A 12,503-nucleotide genomic window follows, 5' to 3' on the forward strand; every position below is an offset into this window, starting at 1 on the left:
GCTGCCACACAGGAAGTGCATCGTCCTGAGGTGTAGACCGCCTGGTGGGTTAGCAAGCCTCTGTGAGGAAATGTTAGCAAACTCTGGTTTGGCTGCTTGATGTCCGAAAGCCGATACTCGAGAGCCAAGTGCTGGCGGGAACGGAAAGGCTGCTTTGTTCAGGAGGCTGGCAACCTGGGGAGATAGGGGACTTGTGTCCAGAAGCCAACTCCAGAGATTCTGCTCAACCATGAAAGTTTTCAAAGAAGAATCATTTGGGGAGGGGCTCAGAGTCTTCTTCTTTTTTTTTTTTTTTTTTTAGGTATGCGGACCTCTCACTGTTGCGGAGCACAGGCTCCGGACGCTTAGGCTCAGCAACCATGGCTCACGGGCCCAGCCGCTCCGCGGCATGTGGGATCTTCCCGGACCGGGGCACGAACCCGTGTCCCCTGCATCGGCAGGCGGACTCTCAACCACTGCACCACCAGGGAAGCCCTCAGAGTCTTCATTCTCTTCCACTGTGTGCAGACTTTCTTCTGATTGCCTGGTGGTGAGGTGACAGGGAAGTGCTCCCGGAATCTGGTGCTCAGCCAGAAGTTACCATCCTCCACCTGGGTGGGGTCTTAGTTCCTACAGAAGAACTCAAAGATATTTTGTTATATATATACCTTGAGGGGGAACCAGGACCCTGCCCCAGGGCTGCACTGTTGTGTCCTGACTGCTTCTCCCTTGTCTCTGCATTCCCTCCCTTCCCTGATTAGCAGCTGTTTGAATCTGCCCTTTGGAGCTCCGGGAAGGTCAAGGAGGCTGAATGAAGCCCATTTCCTACAAACAAGAAACAGGGGACACGGAAAGGACTTGTACCCAGCAGGGCCCCACTGGGTCCCGCTCCATTGCAGAAGGGCTGTTGGCTGCAGGGGAGGCTTCCTGCAGGAAGAGGCAGCTATCTCTCTCGGGTTATATCCAGTGATTTTCGGTGCCAGTGATCAGTGTGACGCCTCATCCATCAGTGACCGTGGCCATCCTGGATTGGGGGGTTTGAGAGAAAGCGCTTCCTCATTCTGACTCATGAACTAGCCTCCTCCTCAAGGGCTGCTCTGACTCATATTTCGTCTGACCTTTCCTCTTGGAGAGCAGAGCCCTGGGAAGGGTTGCCCTTGGCCCGTTTGCTGCCCACAGCAGTGACAGCGATAGGATGGGGGGGGGGCTGGAATGGCAGGGAGAAAGCCAGTGGTACGGGGGCTTCTGGCTTTGGGTTGATGCCAGTAGTTCATCCTTTACCTCCACTTGACCTTGAGGAAGTCACCCTGCCTGGATTTCCACGCTCATCCATGCAACTCCTTTTTAAGATGATTTTGAGAAGACCCCAGTGTTCTGACAGATACCAGTGGAGCTGGCCTCCCCCCTCAGCTCCTGCTCAGCAGAGATTACTGAGCCAGAGGGGCCTCCAGCCCCCTGCCAGGCCTGAGACACCTTGTTCTGTGGAGGAGGAGGGCAGGCCTTCCCAAGACCAGTTCCTCTAGAAGCTTTGGGCAGTCATTGGTGACCCTCGGGAACCCCACGAAGCCGTGTGAGTCATAGCGTCCTCTCCGTGGACTTGCTGATGCTCCCTCGGCCACATCTCCCTGCCCCCACTGTGCAGGAGGGACGTCATCGGCTTTGCTGCTGGTCTGATGGAAGGGGTCGCACGTCTTTCACACAGTCAGGAGCCGAGGCAGTTAGTTTCATGAGTTACTGCTTCTCTCCTGCCCCGAAGAAAAAATTCCAGTCTGCTAAACAGCTCCCACACCCTCTCTGTCCTCTGTAAGTCATTTTTTTTTTTAAAGTTTATTTATTTATTTTTTTAATTAGTTTCTGCTTTATAACAAAGTGAATCAGTCATACATATACATCTGTTCCCACATCCCTTCCCTCATGCATCTCCCTCCCTCCCACCCTCCCCATCCCACCCCTCCAGGCGGTCACAAAGCACCGAGCTGATCTCCCTGTGCTCTGCGGCTGCTTCCCACTATCTATCTACCTTACGTTTGGTAGTGTATACACGTCCATGCCTCTCTTTCGCCTTGTCACAGCCCACCCTTCCCCCTCCCCATATCCTCAAGTCCATTCTCAAGTAGGTCTGCGTCTTCATTCCCGTTTTGCCCCTAGGTTCTTCATGACATTTTTTTTTTTTAAATTCCGTATATATGTGTTAGCATACGGTATTTGTCTTTCTCTTTCTGACTAACTTCACTCTGTATGACAGACTCTAGGTCTATCCACCTCATTACAAATAGCTCAGTTTCGTTTCTTTTTATGGCTGAGTAATATTCCATTGTATATATGTGCCACATCTTCTTTATCCATTCATCCGATGATGGACACTTAGGTTGTTTCCAGCTCCGGGCTATTGTGAATAGAGCTGCAGTGAACATTTTGGTACATGTCTCTTTTTGAATTATGGTTTTCTCAGGGTATATGCCCAGTAGTGGGATTGCTGGGTCATATGGTAGTTCTATTTGTAGTTTTTTAAGGAACCTCCATACCGTTCTCCATAGTGGCTGTACCAATTCACATTCCCACCAGCAGTGCAAGAGTGTTCCCTTTTCTCCACACCCTCTCCAGCATTTATTGTTTCTAGATTTCTTGATGATGGCCATTCTGACTGGTGTGAGATGATATCTCATTGTAGTTTTTTTTTTTTTTTTTTTTTTTTTTTTTTTTTTTTTTTTTTGCTGTACGCGGGCCTCTCACTGCTGTGGCCTCTCCCGTTGCGGAGCACAGGCTCCGGACACACAGGCTCCGCGGCCATGGCTCGCGGGCCCAGCCGCTCCGCGGCATGTGGGATCCTCCAGGATAGGGGCACGAACCCGTGTCCCCTGCATCGGCAGGCGGACTCCCAACCACTGCGCCACCAGGGAAGCCCCTCATTGTAGTTTTGATTTGCATTTCTCTAATGATTAATGATGTTGAGCATTCTTTCATGTGTTTGTTGGCAGTCTGTATATCTTCTTTGGAGAAATGCCTATTTAAGTCTTCTGCCCATTTTTGGATTGGGTTGTCTGTTTTTTTGCTATTGAGCTGCATGAGCTGTTTATAAATTTTGGAGATTAATCCTTTGTCAGTTGCTTCATTTGCAAATATTTTCTCCCATTCTGAGGGTTGTCTTTTGGTCTTCTTTATGGTTTCCTTTGCTGTGCAAAAGCTTTGAAGTTTCATTAGGTCCCATTTGTTTATCTTTGTTTTTATTTCCATTTCTCTAGGAGGTGGGTCCAAAAGGATCTTGCTGTGATTTATGTCATAGAGTGTTCTACCTATGTTTTCCTCTAAGAGTTTGATAGTTTCTGGCCTTACATTTAAGTCTTTAATCCATTTTGAGCTTATTTTTGTGTATGGTGCTAGGGAATGATCTAATCTCAAACTTTTACATGTCCCTGTCCAGTTTTCCCAGCACCACTTATTGAAGAGGCTGTCCTTTCTCCACTGTACATTCCTGGCTCCTTTATCAAAGATAAGTTGGCCATATGTGCGTGGGTTTATCTCTGGGCTTTCTATCCTGATCCACTGATCTATCTTTCTGTTTTTATGCCAGTACCAGACTGTCTTAATTACTGTAGCTTTGTAGTATAGTCTGAAGTCAGGGAGCCTGATTCCTCCAGCTCCGTTTTTCGTTCTCAAGATTGCTTTAGCTATTCGGGGCCTTTTGTTTTTCCAAACAAATTTTGAAATTTTTTCTTCTAGTTCTGTGAAAAATGCCATTGGTAGTTTGATAGGGATTGCATTGAATCTGTAGATTGCTTTGGGTAGTAGAGTCATTTTCACAATATTGATTCTTCCAATCCAGGAGCATGGTATATCTCTCCATCTATTTGTATCATCTTTAATTTCTTTCATCAGTGTCTTATAGTTTTCTGCATACAGGTCTTTTGTCTCCTTAGGTAGGTTTATTCCTAGATATTTTATTCTTTTTGTTGCGATGGTAAATGGGAGTGTTTTCTTGATTTCATTTTCAGATTTTTCATCATTAGTGTACAGGAATGCCAGAGATTTCTGTACATTAATTTTATATCCTGCTACTTTACCAAATTCATTGATTAGCTCTAGTAGTTTTTCGGTAGCATCTTTAGGATTCTCTATGTATAGTATCATGTCATCTGCAAACAGTGACAGCTTTACTTCTTCTTTTCCAATTTGGATTCCTTTTATTTCCTTTTCTTCTCTGATTGCTGTGGCTAAAACTTCCAAAACTATGTTGAATAAGAGTGGTGAGAGTGGGCAGCCTTGTCTTGTTCCTGATCTTAGTGGAAATGGTTTCAGTTTTTCACCATTGAGGACAATGTTGGCTGTGGGTTTGTCATATATGGCCTTTATTATGTTGAGGAAAGATCCCTCTATACCTACTTTCTGCAGGGTTTTTATCATAAATGGGTGTTGAATTTTGTCGAAAGCTTTCTCTGCATCTATTGAGATGATCATATGGTTTTTCTCCTTCAACTTGTTAATATGGTGTATTACATTGATTGATTTGCGTATATTGAAGAATCCTTGCATTCCTGGGATAAACCCCACTTGATCATGGTGTATGATCCTTTTAATGTGCTCTTGGATTCTGTTTGCTAGTATTTTGTTGAGGATTTTTGCATCTATGTTCATCAGTGATATTGGCCTGTAGTTTTCTTTCTTTGTGACATCCTTGCCTGGTTTTGGTATCAAGGTGATGTCGGCCTCGTAGAATGAGTTTGGGAGTGTTCCTCCCTCTGCTATATTTTGGAATGTAAGTCATTTTTCTTGCTAATGAGCTCTGGTCTTCAAATGGGGCTAGGAGGAAAACCAGGGACCTTGGGAATATCAGAATCCTTGGCGAATTACCTTCAATTAATGAGACTAATAAAGGGAAGTCTAGTTCCGCTGTGCAAATCAGCTTCGTGTTCTGGGTCCTGATGACTTAAATCGCAGATCCTAATTAGATGCCCCCAAATAACCATGAGGTGGCTTCTAAGGTCCTTGTGAACTAAAAGCTTCTCTGATCTGTGAATTCTGTTACGTGTAAAATTAGCCTGTAGATGTTCCCGTTCAAGCATTTCTGTCCCCAGCGTCTCACGGTACCAACCACCCTCCAGGGGAAGGGCCGGGCCGGTGGGGACCCTGCAAGGGCAGGCGGGTGGGGAGCCTCCCTTGGGCTGCCGAGATGTCGGGGTACAGATGTTGTCCTCTGTTAGGTGGCATGTCTCCACTGTCCCGAGTGAAGGGGGGTGACAACAGCTCACTAACGAGCTGAGCAGGGCAGCCAGGCGGGGCGAGGGGATGCCGGGGACACGCAGGGAAAGGTCATGCTCCGGGTGCCGCCTCTACCTCTGGCCAGCATGGCGGCAGCCTTCAGTGACGCGGGAGGATGGCAGGAAGCTGAGAAAGACCACGTTTTCCTGGGGTCACGCCCCCAAACGTGGCCATCGTCTTGGTGTGGTCTCCTGCTGGCTCTGTCCTGTCTTTTTAAATGGCTTTCACCAGAGAACAGGTAGAACATTTCATTAAAGACACGCAAGATGCAGAACTGACATAAACACTTTTTCATGCTATGTTGTCTTTATTATAGTCATTAAAGGACTCAGCCTTTTTATTGGGTATAGAGATCATTTCATATACAGCTCAGTGCATTTCCCCATGGTGAAGTCACTCATGGAAGCAGCACCCACGTGCGGAGACAGCACACACCAGAGCCCACAGGCCTCCTCCCACCCTCCCCAGTCAGTCCTGCCCCTCAGAGACACCACTGTCCTGACTTCTGACACCACAGGCTCGTTTGGCCAGGGCCCGAACTTCATAGAGGTGGAATTGCCTAGAACACGCTCTCGTGGGTCTGCGTTTCCCCCTTGACGTTGTTCCTAAGAGTCATCTGTGTTGTTTTGTCCATTCTACTGTTGATGGACACTTGGATTGTTTCTCGTTTTTGAATATTATAAATGTTACTGCTTTAAGTGTGGGGTTTTTTTGTTTTTTAGATTTATTTTTTTATTTGGTCGCACCGTGCGGCTTGCAGGATCTTAGTTCCGCAACCAGAGATTGAACCCGGGTCCTGGCAGTGAAAGTACCAAGTCCTAACCACTGGAATTCCGCCAGGGAATTCCCAGCCTTAAGTGTTCTTTGCAGCTTTTTTTTTTTTGGTGACCCTAAGTGTGCGTTTCTGTTAGCAGTCGCACTCTGAGTTCCATACCAGGTCACGTTCAGCGTGGGTAGGTACTGCCAGTTTTCCAGCGTGGCTGCACCATCTTACACTCCACCAGCAGTGTGTCAGGGCCCCATTTATTCTGTCCACATCTTTGCTAGCGCGTGGTACTGTCTGTCTTTTTCATTTTCGCTCTTCTAGTGGGTACACAGAGGTATCTCATGGTTACAGTTAGCATTGTCCTGATGACTAATGAGGTTGAAGGACTTCTTATGTGTGCGCCTTTATCATGATCATTTTAACAGCCATATGGTAGTGTTTCTTATAGATGTTCCAGAATGCACTTATCTGTAGCTGGGCATTTAGATTGGTTCCAGTGTTTGTCATTACAAGCAAGGCTACAATTAGCATCTCTGGACCACTGGCCAGAATTTTGTTATTGTTTACGGATTTTGATAAATAATGTCAAGTTGGTTTCTGAAATGCCCGAACCTCTCTAAAATGTTATCAACAGTATAGGAGTTTCCCCTAGGTCTGCCAGCAAAGCACATTCTCATTAGAAGAACAAACAAACCTCTTTTAGACACCTCCTTTAGGTAACTAAAGTGTATTTAGCATTGCTTTCCTCATTATGATTGAGTTTGGTCACTTTTCCAAAGTATTTTCTACATGTATCCCTCTTTTATGAATTCATACCTTTTGCCACTTGCATTTTTAGTGAGTTGTTTTTTTGTGTCAAGTTGTGTAAACATTATTGTAAAATACAGATATTAGTACTGCGAGTACTTTCCCAGTCTGTTCCACTGTCATTGCATATTTTTGACTTGTATGCCTTTTGATGTCAGCAAACTGGTGAGTCTTCCCCTTGGTGACTTCTTCGGGGCCTCCCCAGCCAGGCTACTGCCCTCTTTGCTGCGGTGCCCAGGCCCAAGGTCCCTGGGTGCCCCAGTGGGAGGGGGAGGACCACAGCCTGCAGGGGCTGTCGGGTTTGTCTGAGGGCTGCGCGCACTGATCCTCCTGTCATCTCCACCACGGACTCTGGAAGTTTCAGATGCTCTCGCTCTGGGCCCTGCGGTCTGCCCTACCGCCCCCAGCAGTGCTGGACCAAGTCGGAGCCTGGGTGTTCGGATCCCCGGGAAGGCGCGCAGGGGCCAGGCAGCAGCGGTGGGCTGGGAGCTAGTTGGGGTTTGCAGAGCCCGCTCCTGTTCTTGCGCATTTGCTTCTCACTGCAGCCCCGTGAGGTGGGTACAACCACCTTCATCTTAGACACCAAAAAGCAGAGCCTCAGAGGCACCCAGGTTCTCCCAGGGCCTGACATTTGTGAGCAGGAAGCCTGGGCCTCGGGCTCTTTATCTCCTCCTTTCCCTGAACCACACCCCAGCTGCCCAGCAGGCCCTTTAGGGCTGTCCCCCCTTCCCCTGGATCACCCCAGGGCGGGGGAAAAAATGGGCACTTTCCGCTTCTCATTCTTTGGGGCTTTGTTTTTGAGCCAAAAGGTTAGATTGGGGTGTGAAGCTCAAAGGAACATGTAGCAGCTCTTGGCTTCCCCACATTTCTAGGCATTAAAATTATAACATACATCAGTACATTATAATAAGCATTCTCAAGAACTTCATGTTTGACTAGCTTGTTATGTTTATAATTTTCTATTTTTAGATGGCTTTGGATGTGCTTCTATGAAGAAATGCCACGTGTCTCTGCTGGTCCAAGAACGAACATGTCCAGTAAGTTAGTTGCTGGGTGAATTAACCCAAGAGTGGGAACACAGGCCCTTCAAGTGCAAAGGCGTTGATGCACTTTGAGAAGACAGGGGCGTCTGGATATATGGGGCCCTTTGAGAGGGGTTATTAGTCTAATTATCTTAACTCCTAAAGGTTGGTTCCTTCCGGAGACAGCAAGGATTGTAGCATACAGGGTTAGAAGAATATGTGAAACTCACTCCTTGCTGGGTAACCCACTTCTCAGAGCAGAAAGTGAGTTCTGTGCTAGGCCGGAGCATCTGTGTGGCTCAGCCTGCAGTGGCCCTTTGCCCAGAGACTTCCGTATCCACAGCACAGCACTGTCCACCGAGGCGTAGATGGTCGCATTTTGTGGGAAGGAAAGCCCAAGTCCGACACACGTGAAGTCCCTGAACCCCTGGGAGGGAGAGAGTGAGGTCGGAGACGTGCCTTTGGCCTCTGCTGTTTTGCTGTGCTGTCCCGGCCAGTGGGCGCCAGACCTCTTCTTGCGCCTCTTATCTTTCTAACAGAGATGGTAGTGAGCTGATTTATGATGGTAAAGAGTCTCTGAGACTTGCCAGTGGAAAAACATAATAAAGCAAACAAGAAAATATCAAAGGCCATAGTTTATGATGATATCTGAGCCCTCATTTAACGTGGCATGTCTCCGTTGAAGAGAACATGATTTCTTTACGGGATCCCACGGACGGACCGTGCTGGTGTGTGTGTGAGTCCAGAGGGGGTGACTAGATGGGGCCTAGCTCGTCGGACTCTCCGTCCTGGCTCCCCATCTGCCAGAGGACCCTGGCTTTGCTGCGTCTTGTCCATGTAGGTCAGCGTGCTGTCTCCATGAGGGCCCAGTGTCTCTTCGTCACCGTCCCTGTTTCTTTTTTGTTGTTGTTGTTTGTTTTTTTAAAAAAAACCAGTGTTTGTTTTTATTTCTCAGGACTACTGCCGCCTTAGGGGACTAGGGCTTGGTGACGGCGCTTCCCGGGGAATCAGGCGTGGTCTGACCCAGGAACAGGAAGCACATCGTCACCAATGACATCATGACAGCAAGAGAGCACAGCCCCCGCCATGGTACCCGGGCCCGTGCGATGCAGCGGGCTTCCACCATCGATGTGGCAGCCGACATGCTTGGCCTCTCTCTGGCAGGTGAGCCTCATCGGGCCTGCCCGCAGGTCCCATACTGTGGCAGCGCTGAGAGGGCCAGGCCTGGCATCCCTCTGCTTGAACTGGAATAGGGGCAAGTCAGCCCTCTTCCTGGGAATTGCTTCCACTGGAACCTGCCCGCCATCAGTTTTCCAGTTTGCGTGGGCACCTCCAGGACTCATTTGCCAGTAGATAACGTGGAAATGTCCACAGTGCCTGTCTGGCAAGTGCCCAGACCATAACAAAAGGCCTTTGTGTTGTGAGTGTACAGACCCCAGTGGGAGGGGGTTTGGTCTCGGGATCAGAGACTTCTTAGGAATCTCAAAGTAAAATGTTTAGACAACAAAGAAATCATCTCATGTAACAGTTTGTGAGGGAAAAGAAAGCGGAGCGTTGGGTTTTTCTTCCCAGTTTTATTGAGAAGTAATTGACATATATCACTATAAGTTTAAGATGTACAGCTTGATGGTTTAATTTATACATATTGTGAAATGATTGCCACCAGTGTGTTGAGTTGTTTGCATCAAATCTGAAAGCAGGGAAAAGTTTATTAAGGGTGGTTTTTTTTCTGTCATTTCTTTTTTATCCAGGAAGTATACAAGATCCAGATGAGCCCATTTTAGAATTCAGCTTAGGTAGGTGTCTTTTAAATTTTCTTGTCTTAAAATATACGTTGCTTAAAAACAAAACAAACACTCCACGACGGGCAGGAGTCTGTCTCAGAGATCTCGCTGTTGCCACCACTGCTGCTCAAGTGCTTCTGAGGACATGAAGCTCCGAGGCTGGTGGGAACCTCCTGCAGGTGGGAGGGAACCTCGGGGGGCTGCCTCCCTGCCTGCGGGGCTCGTGTCTCCTCAGCACATGCTCCCTGCCGGCTGGCAGTGGGGAGGGGCAGGAGGTAAGCCCACCCAGAGCCGCAAAGACAGCCTCCCCTCCCCTCTCCTACCCCATGGGAGGGGCAGGGAGGGGTGAGGAAACAGGGCTTAGGGCCAGCGTTGTCCGCCCGCGGCCACAAGGCCCTGTGGGGTCGCATTTAGCTCTCTAGCCCTCGGATCCCAGCTCCACGCGCGGAGGAGCTGACCCCTGATGCTGTCCCTCTCGCGAGCATCAGATGAGAGAGTGTGCCAGCCACTGCCGTGGGCTGTACTGGCTCCGGGGTCGGGCAGTGTGGCTCATCGCAGAAGGTTCTGCTCCAAGGCCCGACACTCTTTAGTGTCCCTCTCCCCTTGTCCGTGGAAGTCTGCCGAGTGGCACACGCCCACCTCTCCCTCCCTACCCTTCTTCCTCTCATCCTAATTCTGTTAGGCTTATTCCTCCAGGATGGAGGCTGTCTCTGGAGAAGGTAAACCACCCACTCGCCACCACTCCCAAAGAGACACAGAGATGCTGGCCTGGAACCCAGCCACAATAGGCCGGCCGGCCACCCATTCACTGTCGCGGAGCCCACCATACACCTCAGCCTGCTGATACTACATACTTAGAAACAAATAGACTTTTATTTGTGCTCGCAGAGATTGGTGCATGCATGTTGACTGCAGCTTTATTTGTAATATCCAGCACTGGAAACAACGTCCATCAGCAGGAAGATGAACTATGTTACATGCATACAACAGGCAGCCGCTCAGCAGGGAAAAGGACCAATCACTGATACACACACGCCATGGGTGCATCTCAAAAGCACTGTGCAAAGTGAAAGAAGCCATAATAAGAGGGCGTGTGTTGTGTAATTCCATTTATGTGAAAGTCAGAAGGATGAATCTGTAGTGAGAGAAAACAGTTTCATGGTTATCTGGGAGTGAGCATGAGGACTGACTAGAAAGGGGCCCACGGAGCCCTCTGGGGTGATGGAGACGCTCTGTGTCTGGACAGTGGTGGTGGGTCTATGGGTGTGTATGCTGATCAAAACTCACTGAGTGCTGTACTTAAAATGGGTGCGTTTTGCATACAAATTATACCTCAGAGATGATTTAAAACAAAATGAAAGCATAGATCACTAGACCTTTGTGGAAGGCCCACAACATGAAAGACAGAAAAAAATAGAACTTGGAAGAAACAGAAACATTGAAGAAAGAAGAAAACGTCAAGGGAATTATAATGTGTATCCTCAAGAGAAGATGGTGTATCCATAAAAAAACCCAGGAAACTATGAAGAAAAACAACCACTGAAGAACATGTACAGTCTGAGAAATTTAAAATATAACAGAGTATTTTAAAATTCAATAAAGGTTGGAAGATATTTGAGGAATTATCCCAGAAAGTAAAATTTTAAGAGCAAACTAGAAAATGGGAGGGAAATGGAAAATTAGCACATTCAGGAGGCTCAACATTTATAAGAGAAAATAGGAAAGAATGTAAGGGAGGAAATTAACAAGAAATAATACAAGCATCTCTCAGAACCACAGAGCGCATAACAAGGCACGTCCGGGTGAAATTTCAGAGCGCTGGGAATAAAATGAAGATCCTAAAAACTTCCAGAGAGGAAAAAACCAACTGGTCCTCTCCTGGGGATGGAACTGGCCTGGAGATTCTTGGGGACATTGGAAGCTTGAAGACCGTGGGGCCACATCTTTTAGTATGAGTGGAGAAATATCTCCAACCTGCAGTTCTCTGCTCAACCAGATTCTCGATCAGTGTGAAGGCAGGAAGACATTTGTTTCATAATACAGAGTCTCAAATAAATTTACTTTCCCCACATCCTTTCTCTGGAAGTTAGTGGAGGATGTGCTCCACCGAAAAGAGGGAATAAACTGAGAAAAAAGAAGATCCAGGAAACAGAGTCCAACACAGGAGAGAAGTAAAAGAAATCCCGTAATGAATAGTATCCGCTTAGCTTTAATAATGCAGAACATGGATGTAACAAAAAAGTTGAGCTAAACTGAGTTTAGAGAGAGAATGAGAGTTGATGTAATTAAGTTAAAAATCTTCACCGCTATAATAGAAATCTAGAAATCAGGACATTTCTGAATCTGGCAAGTCAAGGGCGGTAATGTAGTCATATTAATGAGACAGATGGAGGAAGAAACAGCTTAAAAAAGTGAGGGTGAATTTTATGTTAAATGAATTTTGCCACAATTAAAAAACAAAGATGAGGAGTAGGAGTCAGATAATTGAATGGTCAAATATTTTATCTTAAAAATAGAAGTTTAAAATTATAAAGTACTCATTTAAAAACCTTTAATAGAGAAAATGTAAACCCTATCAGAGAGAGAGAATCACAGTTGGCATTTTGGTATATATCCTTCCAGATATTTTTTTACACCCACACAGGGCTATACAGAAATTTTTGATGATTTTTAGTTGTGGAGGTGATGGAATTATTTACAAAAATGTCTTCCTGGTGTTCTTAACATGATTTTTTTTCACGTAGCGAAACATCACTGGCATCTTTTCATTTTAGTAAACGTGGATCTGCCACCTCATCGTTTTAGATGCCTACACAGAATCTGTTGTATGGCTGTGCCATATTTATTTTAACCAGTCTCCTATTGCTGGACATTCAGGTCTTTCCAATT

General features: G+C 46.9%; 1 protein-coding gene across 6 annotated transcripts in view; it reads left to right on the top strand.

Moving 5' to 3' along the window:
- Positions 1-7,648: 7,648 nt before the first annotated feature.
- Positions 7,649-12,503, top strand: part of INPP4A (inositol polyphosphate-4-phosphatase type I A) — a 75,915-nt gene continuing 71,060 nt past the window's right edge. For 2 of the 6 annotated variants that reach the window (XM_081254359.1, XM_081254360.1), the window contains exons 1-3: positions 7,651-7,845; positions 8,786-8,994; positions 9,582-9,626. In XM_081254359.1, coding sequence (XP_081110485.1) covers positions 8,889-8,994; positions 9,582-9,626 — 151 coding nt within the window. In that variant the 5' untranslated portion in view covers positions 7,651-7,845; positions 8,786-8,888. Of the gene's footprint in view, positions 7,846-8,785; positions 8,995-9,581; positions 9,627-12,503 lie in introns of all 6 variants that reach the window. The other 4 variants (XR_014017460.1, XM_081254358.1, XM_081254362.1 and 1 more) reach the window with 3 other exon arrangements.

Source organism: Mesoplodon bidens (genome assembly GCF_964165515.1).
Source record: "Mesoplodon bidens genome assembly, chromosome: 14".
Lineage (NCBI taxonomy): Eukaryota > Metazoa > Chordata > Mammalia > Artiodactyla > Ziphiidae > Mesoplodon > Mesoplodon bidens.